This window comes from Rhinatrema bivittatum, chromosome 1 (assembly GCF_901001135.1).
Source record: "Rhinatrema bivittatum chromosome 1, aRhiBiv1.1, whole genome shotgun sequence".
NCBI classification, from domain to species: domain Eukaryota; kingdom Metazoa; phylum Chordata; class Amphibia; order Gymnophiona; family Rhinatrematidae; genus Rhinatrema; species Rhinatrema bivittatum.
This window is the reverse complement of record NC_042615.1, coordinates 214,645,642-214,659,823: the sequence shown is the minus strand read 5'-3', so window position 1 is coordinate 214,659,823 and position 14,182 is coordinate 214,645,642. Positions and strand designations below refer to the sequence as shown.

The window sequence follows — 14,182 nt, the reverse complement described above, 5'->3', positions numbered from 1 at the left end:
AGGGGGATGGGTTCCACTCATGGCCCAGTGTCCGCAATCTTCTTCTGCTTTGAGTGGGATGGCCTTTGCTTGCAGCCCAAGTGGCCTTCCTGTTCTAATGCCGTGAGCGGGATGGGCCCTGCTACTCCGCTCGTGGCCTGGCGGTCTCACTCTTCTACTGCCGCGAGTGGGATGGGCTCTGCTTACAGCCTGGAAGCTTCCTATTCTTCTGTGTAAAAAATACAAATTCTGCACAACAGGTGAATTCTATGCAAATTCTGCGCTTCATAATAGCGTGGAATTCCCCTAGGAGTAAGAAATGTACAATAAAAAAGTAAGGTAGAGAACTAGAAGAGAGATGGGAGAGAAGGAGAAACTTGTATTTTTTTCAACTTTCACATTTTTTCTAGGACAAAATAAACCATATAACCAACTAAGAAACAGGGTGGGAGAACAAGATTAGGAATGTAGAGGGATAGCACAAAATGAAGAACTAAAACGAGATAGAGGAGGAGAAGAAAAGTGTATTTTTTTTCTGGGGACAAAACACCCCCATCGTATAACCAACAAAGAAACAGGCTGGGAGAGCTAGGCTGGGATTGTAGAGAGGTAGAACAAAATGAGGTGAGGAGGGCTGAGAAACTTTTTTTCTTTTGTCATATTTGTATTCTGGAGACAAAACACCCCAGTATAACCAAAAACAAATAGGGTGGGAGAGCTAGGCTGAGAACCAAATAGCAAACAACACAGAAGTACCAACCTTTCATACTGATGAATAATGAGCATGACAAGTAGGCATACTAACATGACCTTCAAGGTGGTATATCAGGGGCATGGTAGATAGGCAGAGTGGTAGCTTCAAGACCCTAAGATGGTATATCAGCGGCACAGCAGGCAGGCAAAGCGGAGGTAATGAGACCCTTAAGCACATCAGGGGCATGGCAGGTAGGTATGTGTAGTAGAGATGAGCTTTGTTTTTCTGGCTTGGGTCGGGTTTCGGTTCAGGCGCTTTGTGGGAAAACTTGTTTTCCCACGGATTGTTTTTCGCCAAAAACGAAACTGGAATCCAAACCCAAAACCGGAAAAATGAATTAAAAAACAAACAAACCACGAATAGGAAATAAAACTGCGAATCGGAAAAAAAACCCACACCAACCCTTCACAAGTACTTTCATATAACCCCCCACCATCCCGATCCCTCCCCAAGACTTACTAAAAGTCCCTGGTGGTCCAGCGGGGTCCCGCGAGCGATCTCTCCCTCCATGCCGTCGGGCTGTCGGGCCTGCTATGACTCAAAATGGCGCCAATAGCCTTGCCCTTACGATGTCACAGGGGCTACAGGTGCCATTAGTCAGCCCCGTCACATGCTCCTACCCTCTTGGGGAGGGATCGGGATGGTGGGGGGGGGGGTGTAAGAAAGTAAAATTGAAGAGTTGGGGTGGTATTTTTTGTTCTTTTAAATAAATGTGCCCCTCCCCCCACACTGACCCGAAAAACGAATTTTCCCTGAAGCTCGGGGAAAATCCATTTCATGGTTCAGGTCCCCCCGAACCACAACGAATGCAAGACCCCTAAAGTTGCATATCTAGGGCATGGCAAGTTAGCAAGGCCTTCAAGGTGTCTTCAGTCATCTTGCCACTTGTATGGAAATTCTGAAAACCCAAGCAAAGGCAGATTTGCAAAAAGACTTGCTTTTCCTTCCACTCTGGTATCAGCCTTTAGTAATGAGGGCTCACGATGTCCCCTGCCATTAAGAAGACATATTCTGCTGGTTGAAGGGCAGGAAAGATAGTGCTGAGCCACCTTGGCTAAGTCTGGCCAGACTACAGACTTGGGTACCCAATATGCCAGTGTATTTGTGTCCATGCCTTCAATAGGCTCTGTGAGATAGTGTTTCATAGAAATTTCTCTGGGTGGTCTCCTTTGCTGGGGTGGGAGGCAAGGGTCTCTCTTACCAGATGCTTTAACTATGGCCAGAATCAGGATAGAAGGTTCTTTGAGGGCAACATGGCTTTGGTCTATTGAAGTGGGGGAGGAATCAGTGTCTGACATAGTGCTGCTCGTGCTTACACTTCTCTCTGTGGCCACTATTTTCTGTGCTACATCCCTACTGGTGCTCACCTTAGATACCAGCCATCTCCTTCATGAATGTGAGACACTGGGACTGGAGGGCGAGACTATTTTTCACCCATGGATGAAAATGTACAGCAAGTATGTATGTTTGTATTGCTTTCTGTCTGAGGTTTCAGTCTCACACCTGCTGCTGAAAGAAATCCAGAAACAGCAACACCTGATTCTATTCCCTCTTGCTCATAAAGCCCTTTACCTTTTTCTTGGTGGAGAGGGGAGGCTATGGGTATGAGAGGTCAAGGTCCCCTGCACCTCCTTCAATGACATGGGGATGGGGGAGGGGAACATTCCCCTGTGCCCAAGGAATATTTCTGAAGGGACCCCTCTCCCATATTGCCTATAGGTACCAACAGACAAAATCTGGTTCTTTTAATAAGGTTCCAATACTTATTCAGCTCATATTAACATGACTCAGACATGTTGGTACCACATAGAGGTGATTTATATGCCTGAAAAAAATCCAACCTGCTTAATATTATTAGTCAGATCAGCTTTTGGGGCATATAAATCCCCTCTTTCTGGCTCTACACCAACCTGTCAATTTCAATGAAACCCTTAAAAATGTTTCTTCATGGTAAATTGCTTTCAGTGTTTTCCCTAAATTTAAAACAAGCAATTATATGAAATTTTCTGCAAATGATATTGTGCTTTTTTCATTTCAGCTAAACAAAAGCTTGAATAATTTGCTGAGTCACACACTTATTCATTGCTATGACTGGAATTATAAATTGTGGTAGGCACGTCCACTGATAAAATTCAGCATTTAGCAAAAGCAAAAAGTACAAGAGCTTGCACAATCAATCTCTTTTCGAACGGCATTTGCTAGATGAATCAAAAATGTCCTCTGTTTGTCCTGTGTTTAAAAAGAATGACCTGGCAGTACATGACCCTCTGAATTATAGGCCAAAATCTAATTTAAATACCTTGGGTAAATTAATAGAAAAAATAGTCTATAGACAACTGAATGATTTTTTTTTTATCTAACAATGTATTACATCAATTTCAATGAAGTTTCCAAAGGAAGCATAGCACAGAGGCGCTACTGGTTTCAACATGGACTTTGTGTTATGCCAGTAATAGCTGTTTTCCTACATATTTCAGTAGCTTATAATACTGTAGCACATGACATTTTATTGCTACGATTACAATTGGGGATTGAGGGCCTTGTTTATAAGTTTAAGTTTTGTTTGTCAGAAAGGAAGCAGCGGGTTTATTTACAAGGATCATATTCTGACTGGTTTGTGCTCCAGGCTGACCAATGGCACCGGTAGCCCCTGTGACATAGTAAGGGCAAAGGCTATTGGCGCCATTTTGAATACCGGCAGCCGATGGCCCGAGTGCAGGAGATCGCTCCAGGACCCCCGCTGGACCACCAGGGACTTTTGGCAAGTCTTGGGTGGGGGACTCCTGACCTCTCCAAGACTTGCCAAAAGTCCCTGTTGGTCCAGCGAGGGTCCTGGAGCGATCTCCTGCACTCGGGTCATCTGCTGCCGGTATTCAAAATGGCGCAGATCGCCTTTGCCCTTACTATGTCACAGGGCTACGGGTGCCATTGGTTGGCCCCTGTCACATGGTAGGAGCACAAGATGGCGCCAGCTGTCCAATGCTCCTTCCATGTGACAGGGGCTGACCAATGGCACCGTTAGCCCCTGTGACATAGTAAGGGCAAAGGCTATCGGCGCCATTTTGAATACCGGCAGCTGACGGCCCAAGTGTAGGAGATCGCTCCAGGACTCCCACTGGACCACCAGGGACTTTTGGCAAGTCTTAGGGGGGGTCAGGAGGGTGGGGGGTTATTGATTAGTGATACGTTGTATTCGTGGGGGTTCGCCCTATGTTTTGTGACCCCCACGAATACAACGAATATGGCATATACATTGCGGATTGGCAATACGTTTCAAACGAATGCACACCCCTAGAGACCATATAGATTCTTTCCTCAGGTGTGTTGTAAAAAGGCTGGCTACTAGGCAGCCTCCTACCTGCAGGGGGCCTCAGTGGACCACTTGGACCCTCTGTAGCTTCTTCCGTGAAGGCCGCATCATGCAAGGCCAGCCCTATAAAACCCTCCCTCATAGGTTACTCCTCATTTCAGTGTGAAGTCTCTTTTCTGCCTTTGGCTCCTTGTGCATGTATTTTTTACCTGGTATCCTTATTCTTGTACCTGACCTGTGTATACCTTGCCTTGTTCTTACACTGTTTAGGCCTCCCAGTGGCCTTCATTATCTGTGTGTTCCTTGCCTTGTTCTTGCTCTATTTAGGCCTCCCAATGATGTTCCTTGCCTGTGTGTTCCTTGCCTTGTTCTTGCTCTGCTTAGGCCTCCAAGTGACCTTCCTTGCCTGTGTGTTCTCAGCCTTGCCCTTGTCCTGTGTTTGGCCTCCCAGTGGCTTTCCTTGCCCTCGTGTTCCTAGCTGAGCCCCTGTCCTGTCCTTTCCTACCAGTGGGCCCCCTTGTCTGTGCATTTTCCTTGTGCCATCTGTTGTTCCTGCATTGTCTAGATCTTGTTTGTTATACATTGCCCTGTGCTTACCTGTCTGTCCTTATCTTATCAGTGCACACCCTATTGTGTTCAGTGTGGCCAGTGCACCCTCTTGTCCCTTGTCTCTTGCTACCTGCCAGTCCCAGTTGGGTGTCCTGTCACTGACTCTGTGCACCGCCCTACATAAGACTTGCCAGCTACTAGCACTGGAAGGCTCAACCCGAAGGGAAGATGATTGGTCAGGTAGAAGACCTCATGCTTGTCCTGCCTGCTCCTGACCCTTGCACTCCCCTGCCTTAGGGGTATCATCAAATTGGCCAGTGTGGCCATGACATGTCCAAAAATAAGAGACCTATGTGATTTAGAAAGCTCATGTACATTGTCCTCTTTGGGAAAAGTCATCTTCATCCAGAAAAAAATTATCACAACTGGCAAGGAATTCAGGTTTTTCCAGGACCTATAGGGATACAAACATTGTACATCTATGTTGGCAGAGATAGGGGTTTCTACTACTCCAAGCTTAAAAGTAACACTCAGTCAATATCTTAAGGCTGGTGGTATTGTAGCTTTTGTATGATGCCATTTGGATTTGTTGACAAAAATGTGAATAATAGAAGGCATACACCATTTGCATTCATAGTGATGGCAGGCACGTTTTTAGACAATTAAACTATAGCTAATGCTAATATAATCATGTCCTTAATAATCCCAGCAACTGTGACCTGCCTGCTTTACAGGTTGCTGCTCTTTTTCTGATAAATGCTGGGAGACTTGTGTTTAGTTATTTTGTTTTGTAATTTCCCCTTTCCCTGTTTCTTTTTCTCTATTCCTGAGATGAGAGATATGGTCTAACTTTGTTGACCTGTCTAAAATATTAGCTCAGAATCATGAACTGAGTTTAATTCACCTGCCACACTTGGCTCGAGAAATGTGCTGCAAGACAGAGTCATGGTGCTCTGTTCAGAGAATTCCAGAAGAATCCATGATCATAGAGGTCCATATTCAGAAGCTGGCTGGCTAGCAAGGTTATCCACACTGCTGAATATACCCGGCTATGTCAAAGTTAGATGGATAAATGTATCTGCCTAAATTTAGAACTGCTTTTGGAAATCCTAAAGTTATCTGGCTATGTTAGCCGGACAATACTGAAATTGGCATTTATCTGGCTTAACTTAACCGCCGTTCTGCTCTGGAATGCCCCTATTCCACCCCGGAGCTAGCAGATAATGTTTTAGCCAAATAAACAGTTATCTTACTATTTTGGGGCTGGTCAGCATAGTGGACAAACTTAGCTGAAAAAATGGCGCTGATTATGGACCTCTTAGATTTTCAGTATTAAATGGTAAAAAATGGACTCTAATTAATATGGAAAAACTTCTCACCTAAGACTCGAACTATTCTTGAATCCTGAAGCATGGAGTTCCCACATGAGGCTTGGACTGTGACTCGAACTTCTCCGGCTTCAGCAAACCTAGTCACCAAAAAACTGTCCAAAGAGAGCTGTGGCTAAAATGAAAAAAATTCTGATTCAGACTCACAGTACAGAAGATGAGATATGGATGTTAAGATGCAGACTGTGCTATATACACGTGGGCAAGGTTGTATCTCTAAAGGTTTATCAAACTTCACAGATGAGTAGTTTGCACAGTGTATCTTTGGCGCTATGGTGATCTAAGCAAAATACCTATAAGTTGACTCAAATATTTTTAGCTTTTCATACATATGGGGATCCCAGAAGGTGTTATACTTGTCCAAAGCTCTTTCTATGAGGAGCACCCATTTCTGTGGTACTCCTATTTCTCTGCACTGGTTGGGGCCACAGCTATCGAGGTAACCGAACCTGACCCATCATATTGGCTCTGAGATAAAAATGTATGTACCGTGTCAGGTATCCAGGGGGAACAAAGTGTAGAGGGAACACAGGGCACATTCCCATTAGAAGTGGAAATACAAAATATTTTCAATGGGGTGAACTTTCAAAATGTTATGCTTGTAAAAATTAGCATATACGCACGTAAGTAGCCTCTCCTCAGGTATTCTGTATTTTATAAAAGTAAACAAATATGCACATATTTTCACTTTTGTCTGCACATATATATGCTTGTGGGGGACCCCCTGGTCTCTCACTAGGTGGCCATAGATCCCTGCTCTAGTAGGTGATAGCTGGTGGGACACAGCATTTTCTGCAGCACCTCCCCCTGAGACTGTCTGTAATGGTTCAGTCCCTGGTCCAGAAAAGGGGGTGTTGGAACCTTAAAGTGTATGTGGTCAGTTGCTTTTGGGCTTTAATGAGTGAGGAGCTGATTTTATTTTCTGAGCTGTTGTTTGGGGCAGGAGATTGCTCAGTTTCAGTGCATCCTTTGCCTGGTAGGTGTTATCCCTTCCTGAGAATATAAAGGCCTTTAGCAAGAACCTTTTTTCTCTATTTGGATGAATCTTGTTCCTGTTGCTGAGGCAAAAACCCCATAATCAAGGGACAGGAAGGAAAAGGCCTGTTTACACCTGTAGTCCTCTGTGAGAGGACTACAGTGACTCCTCACCCAGTGGTGAAGTTTGTAATTTTAAAAGACTTGCATTTTTGGGGAGGAGTTTTTTTGTACCACCCCCTCCTCACTGGGAGGCTGGGCTGAAAAGGAGCATCTCCTGTCATGAGGGCTGGGATCTGGAAACACGTTCTCAGGAGCAGGGCAGGACCGTAGAGCAGTTGCTGGATTTATCTTCTGCCTAGCCAGCCCCCTCCTCCGCAGATTGAGCCTTTGGGTTCTGGGGGTCAGCAAGACTTGGCTACGATGGCTGAACCTCATGGTTGGAAGCTGGGCTTGTCTTCTGCCTAGCCAGCCCCATCCCTTGCAGGTTGAGCCCTTGGGTTCTGGGGGCCAGTAGGGCTTAACTGGACAGGCTGGCTAAGGCAGGACAAGTTGGACAAAGCAGGGCAGACACAGCTGGACTTTGTGGGCAGAGACAGACCAGAAACAAAGGTCTGGGTAATGGTACAGGGAAGAAGCTGAGGACTGGATACTGGAACAGGCAAGGAGCTAAAGGAATAGATACTGGGACTGGCAAGGATGTAATGTTGGATACTGGGATGGGAGAGTGGCAGGATACTGAACAGGGGCTAGAACTGGTTACAGACACAGGCTTGGATACTGAGCAGAGACTGGACTGGATACAGACACAGGCTTGGATAAGACAAAGCAGGGAATTGATGCTGGGGACTGAACTAGGCAGGAGAAAAGAACAGACAAAGACAGGACTTAAACAAGGCAGACAAGGAGAACACAGAACAGAGAACACTGAGGCCTGAAAGCAGCAACACAGAAGACCCAAAGGCCGCTAAGAACAAGGCCCAGAGGCCAATAAGCAAGGAAAAACCTGAATAACACACAGAGCAAGGCTTAAGGTAACAGCAAGCCCGGAGGCCACAAGGTAAGGTAAGGCCTGAGTAGGCCGCAAGGAGACAGAAGGCCCGGAAGCCAAAGTGCAAAGAACAAGGTAAGAATGGCCAGATCAAACAGCCAAGGATAACTCCATAAAATGGCATCTAGGTTATGGTATTGCAGGGTTAAATGGGGCTGGAGCTTGGGTGTGGTATGAGCAGTGAGGAGGAGCTTGACAAGGCTGGAGGTGAAGCTTGCTGAGGATCCCTGGTGGAGAGGAGGTTGCACCACAGATTGATTCAGGTGGCCAGTGAGGAGATGGCCCAGGTAGCTTGGAACAGAGCTCACTGGAGGCCTCTGCTGGTGGGGAGGTGTCATAGCGTACCAGATCAGGACATAGTGAGGCCGGACGGCAGGCAAAACCATGACATTTCCCCCAAGAGATCAACTGCAGACGGAGTCTGGAGTAGAAGATTCAAGTTTAATTGGAGAACCCCAACTGGATCTCCACCTGGGGAATGCAGGACACAACCTGGGAACATCTGGGACTCTGTTGAACTGCAGGTACAATATGTATTAGTATTTATGGGAGATCTTCAATAGGTTTCCCTTCCCAGCTGGGACACTTGCCTTGCAGACAAAAAGAGAGTGAGCTGCATCCAGATAATAGTGAAAAAGGTCATCTGCACAGAGGAAGGATAGAGTTTCCTCAGATTGACTACAGATGTGAAGCAAAATAAGTAGCACATTGATTGGACATTATTTTAATTCTGCTAAATCAAAGAAAAATTTCTTTTGAACGCCTACACCATGCCCTGCCTGTTCCTGCAGCATTAACACCATTAGAGAGGACAGTAACACACTTCAGGAAGGATTCCATTTCACTGCCTGGGCCTAAAAGTTTAAGCTTTTCGCCTATATAAAGAATCCACTCCTTGACACTTTGCAAAATAGAGGAAGTGGCAGAAGATGATAGTGCCAATAGAAAAGCTATTTCAAACTCAAAACACAATACTACAGTATTGAAACGGAAATTCGTATCCTCAGATTCTTTTATTGATTCTTTTATTCCGAATATGCCTTCATCCCCTGCCTCCAATATTAATGACACAGTTACAGCCTGGAATACAGCTATCATTACAACACTAGATTCAATAGCTCCTTTAAAAACATTTTCACACAAAAAAAGAGAAGCCTAATGCTCCTTGGTACACTAAGTCCCTTCATTCCTTTAAAACCCTGCTGAGACAAAAAGAATGTTATTGGCGATGCATAAAAACTTCGGAGGCAAAAAATACATATTTTCGTACTTTATGTCAATATAATAAAGAATTGAATATAGCCAAAAAAACATACTCTGCAAACAAAATTTAACTTACTAACGGAAATTCTACTGCACTTTTTAATATTGTCAAGTCACTATTCACTTCGGACACAGAAATTCTACTACATATGACGCCCTTATCTGTAACAAGATTGCTACTCATTTTAAAAGCAAAGTTGATTATATATCCAAGGAATTTACGCATCTACCCTACTATTTCTTCTGGTGTTTCACAAGGATCTTCTCTTTCCCCATTTGTTTTTAACATTTACCTGCTTCCTGTCTGTCATATTCTTTCCACCTTAAACATTCAATTTAAAATATATACTGACAACATTCAGTTTCTGGTTCCTTATAACATGTCATGGTCCTCCACCCTCTCTATGATTACACTATACATAAACACGATCAATACCTGGCTATCGCACAACCATCTAAAACTAAACCCTTCCAAAACAGAAATTATCTACCTAACATCTATCTCTAACCCCACAACTGGTCCTCCCTGTCATCTTTCAATAAATGGTATATCCATCCTTATTCTAAACCAAGCATGCAACCTAGGAATACTGATAAACTCTGATCTCTCGCTGACACAACACATCTCTGTGGTAACAAAAAAAAATCATTTTCTAGCTACATCTGTTAAAGTGTCTTCGTCCCCTGATTTTTTATCAAGATTTTTGCATAGTCCTTCAATCCCTTGTTTTTTCAGGACTCGATTACTGTAACGTACTCTATCTGGGTTTACCTGATTCAGCTATTCGTCCCCTGCAATTAATTCAGAATGCTGCTGCTCGATTACTATCCGGTACCTCTAAGAAACCATATATCTCCAATTCTCTGTTCTTGCTACTGGCTTCCCATTAAATTCAGGATCCAATATAAAATGTTGGCCATTATCCACTCACTTATATATAACCTATCTTCAGCTTGGTTATGCTCCATCCTGCAAATTTATAAACCAACATGACACCTAAGATCTTTAACTAAAAACTTATTGGATATTCCTTCCGTCTGTTTTGCAAGGCTGGACATTACACAAAAAAGAGCCTTCTCTGTTGATGGTCCATCCATTTAGAATTCTCTACCAAACTCTCTTCGAGAAATTTCAAATTTACAACAATTCAAGAAATCATTAAAAACATACTTATTTCAATTAGCCTTTAAGATTCCTGCATCAGAACACACCTAATCACTCTCGACTCTTATCTTCCTCCACTCCCCAGCTACTTTACTTTAATTCACTTATGAGGCTTGGTGCTTGAATATTAGTTTAGATATTTTTAGTTTTTAGTAGTTTTATTTTTTATGTTTTTGTTGTTTTTAGTTTTTATACTATGTTTGAGATTTTATGTTTTATTATGTATGTTTGTATGTAAACCATTGTGATTAATTTTTATATTGTAAAAGCAGTATATAAACATTTTTAAATAAACAAAAATAAATAAATAAATTATTTGCTGTGTCCTCTGGACTTAGTAAAATCCAAAGAAAAGGGTTACACGCATAAGATAGGGATGGTATAAGGCCATTCCCAAACAAGGCCAACAGTTATGCGCATAAATTGCTACTTTAAAAGACAAGCACATACATTTTCCAACTTACTCATGTATCTTTACACCTGCTAATTATCTGAGCTTTTCTTCCTGTGTGTGTTGATGTTATGTTCTTTGATGTAAAGATATTGAAACTCTATATTAAATAAGTAAATAGAAATTGCATGTCAAGTACTTACTTGTCTGTCTTTGGACAGGAATTACTATGGAAACTGATCTGGACTGGATAAATGGCCTGCATTTAAGCTTTCCCCAAACATGTTTGCAACCTTGATTAAAGTTGCCTGTTTATTTTTTCCTGCAGAACATAGAAAGCCCAATTTTCAAACCTGTCTGCAGCACACAATTTGTGCATACAAGTAGATGTGTGGAAATTAAACATATACATGTATATTTTCTGCCCAAAATAATTGTGGCACTGAGTGAATAAACACCCAGAATTAAACTTAGAGGTAGGTATTTTATGAAGTATGCACATATAAAGGTGAATATTAAAAACTGGACATGCAGCGAAATTGAAAGCTGGGTGCACATCAGGCACTTGTGTGATTTTATAAGGCGGCCAGATGTGTGCACAAATGCTGATGTATGAATATTTTCGCATCAGACAAAAAGGGGCATGGTGTGGCATGGGCATTCTTGGGGCAGGGCCAAGAAATGTCTGTGCAAGTATCTATGCACCTAGGCGTGTGCCCAAGTTCACTGCTGCATAACTTTACTTCTGCTATGGAGGAGGTGTAAGTAAAAAAAACCCCAAAAACAATTATAGGCATTTGTGAGAGGTTTGAAGGGTCTGGGGCAACTGGGAGCAGTGCAGGCTAGAGAACCAAGGGAGTTGTGAGGACCTAGCAGACACTGGGTAAACTGATTGACAAACTGGTGAAACTGGTCCTTGGCTGGACATATGTCTGTTATAAAATGCAGGCAGTTGCATGTCCATAAATCAATTTATGCTGCTGGGTGTGCAAAAGCTTAAAATTAGGCGCACAGATACACAAGCTTAAGAAAATAAGAACATAAGAAATTGCCATACTGGGTCAGACCAAGAGTCCATCAATCCCATCATCCTGTTTCCAACAGTGGCCAATCCAGGCTACAAGTGCCTGGCAAGTACCCAAAAACTACTGATGCTAGTAATAGTGGCTGTTTTGTAAGTCAACTTGATTAATAGCAGGTAATGGACTTCTCCTCCAAGAACTTATCCAAACCCTTTTTAAACCAGCTACACTAACTACATCCCCTGGCAACAAATTCCAGAGCTTTATTGTGCGTTGAGTGAAAAAGAATTTTATCCAATTAGTTTTAAATGTGTTACATGCTAACTTCATGGAGTGCCCCCTAGTCCTTTTATTATCCAAAAGAGTAAATAACCGATTCACATTTACCCATTCTAGACCTCTCAAGATTTTAAACACCTCTATCATATCCCCCCTCAGCCGTCTCTTCTGCAAGCTGAAAAGTCCTAACCTCTTTAGTCTTTCCTCATAGGGGAGCTGTTCCATTCCCCTTATCATTTTGGTAGCCCTTCTCTGTACCTTCTCCATTGCAATTATATCTTTTTTGAGATGCAGAGACCAGAATTGTACACAGTATTCAAGGTGCGGTCTCACCAGGAAGCGATACAGAGGCATTATGACATTTTCCGTTTTATTCACCATTCCCTTTCTAATAATTCCCAACATTCTGTTTGTTTTTTTTGAGTGCTGCAGCACACTGAACCGACGATTTCAATGTGTTATCCACTATGATGCCTAGATCTCTTTCCTGGGTGGTAGCACCTAATATGGAACCTAATGTCGTGTAATTATAGCATGGGCTACTTATCCTGCTCTGTTGAGTGGTTGCCACTTAGCCAGATAACTTGTTATCCAGCTAAATAATTAGCTGGCTAAGTGGCGGGTGGGGATAAGGCATACCAAAGAGTAGCCATCTTAGCCAGATAACATACAGCCAAGTCTGGTTGAGCTATAGTGCTGTCCTAAAGTTAGCTGGATAAAGTTATCCAGCTAATTTTAGGGTAGCCAGATGCCATGCTGCTGAATGGATAAGTTTATTTGGCTAAGTAGCCGAGCTGTAATGTGACTGAATATTGCCCTCCATAGATGTTACTGACTGACTCAACACAGAAAAAGAAACTGTTAGTTAACAAGAACCAAAAAGACTAGCAGCCAGGTAAGACTCTTCTCTTCAGTCTTTCACTGTGCTGACCTCATTGGTTGAAGACAGAGACGAAAATAAAAAATCACTAGCACTATTACAATCTCCATATTGTCTCCTACCCTGTCCCTCCCCCAGTGAAGAGAAAAATCAAAATCAGTATGAGTGCACTGCCTCTGTCTTTTGGCACAGTGAGTGAGACTGTTGAAGAACAGAGAAAATCAGAAGCAGCCTTTTACCAGTGTCAAATCCAAAAGTATTTACATGCTTAAAACTAGGTTTTACATGTACTTTACCTATGTAAGTGGGCTTTTGAAAATTGCCACAATATATGCCATTGAATTATCAACAGGCTTTACCCATGTTAAGTGCACTTATGGGCGAATTTTAAAAGGCCTGCGTGTGTAAAATTCAGGGGTTATGTGTGTGGCTGGGCCCTGCGTGCACCGCATGCATTTTCAAAAGGTTCCAGCCACGCACGTAACCCTCAATACGTGCAGAAGTGTCAGGCAGCTAAACATGGTGGGCCGAGGGGCATGGTCTGGGGGGGCTGGCTGGGACAGCAGCCATTAGGCCCTGTCTTCGGGAAACGTTCTCTGGCAGCCAGCTGGCACACGTAACTTACTTCTGCTCCAAAGGAACAGGTAAGTTAAAAAAAAAATCACACAAAAACCCCCCCACTACTTAGGGTTAGTTTAGGGGTTGAGGAGGAGCAGGGAAAAGGGAGGAATGGTAGACAGGGGTAATTGTTGCTGTCCCGGCCCACCACGTTTAGCTGGCCTGACACTTCTGCGTGTATTGAGGGTTACGCGTGTTGCGCTGGAGGTGGACCCTTGGCCTGGTGCGGGATTGGTACGACCCTCTGGTCGGACCCAGAGAGTGCCTGCCACCAGGAGGCGGAGCACACGAGGAGACAGAGGCTAGCTGAAGATTCGCCAATAACAGTCTGGGGTTTCCGCAGGTTGAGCCCTTGGGTACCCGGACCGCCTGGACTTATGTGGGCCTCAGGTGATCTCCCGGAGAGGTAGTGGAGAGGTGTGCCCACCACGAGCACGGGTGCGCGGCTGATGCAGAGTGGGTGGACGAGACCTGAACTGGAAGCTACGGAGACTTCAAGGAGGTAACAGTTCAGGAAGGTTCTCCGGGCGAGACAGGCAGCGCCTGCGGATCTAATCA

At 43.7% G+C, this 14,182-nt stretch overlaps 1 protein-coding gene across 3 annotated transcripts in view; it reads right to left on the bottom strand.

Annotated features, from left to right (window-relative positions):
• The window catches only part of SORCS2 (sortilin related VPS10 domain containing receptor 2), a 1,741,628-nt gene that overhangs the window by 51,222 nt on the left and 1,676,224 nt on the right, over positions 1 to 14,182 (bottom strand). For all 3 annotated transcript variants that reach the window (XM_029591638.1, XM_029591649.1, XM_029591657.1), the window contains exon 21: positions 5,972 to 6,095. In XM_029591638.1, the coding sequence (XP_029447498.1) occupies positions 5,972 to 6,095 (124 nt within the window). The remainder of the gene's footprint in view (positions 1 to 5,971; positions 6,096 to 14,182) is intronic.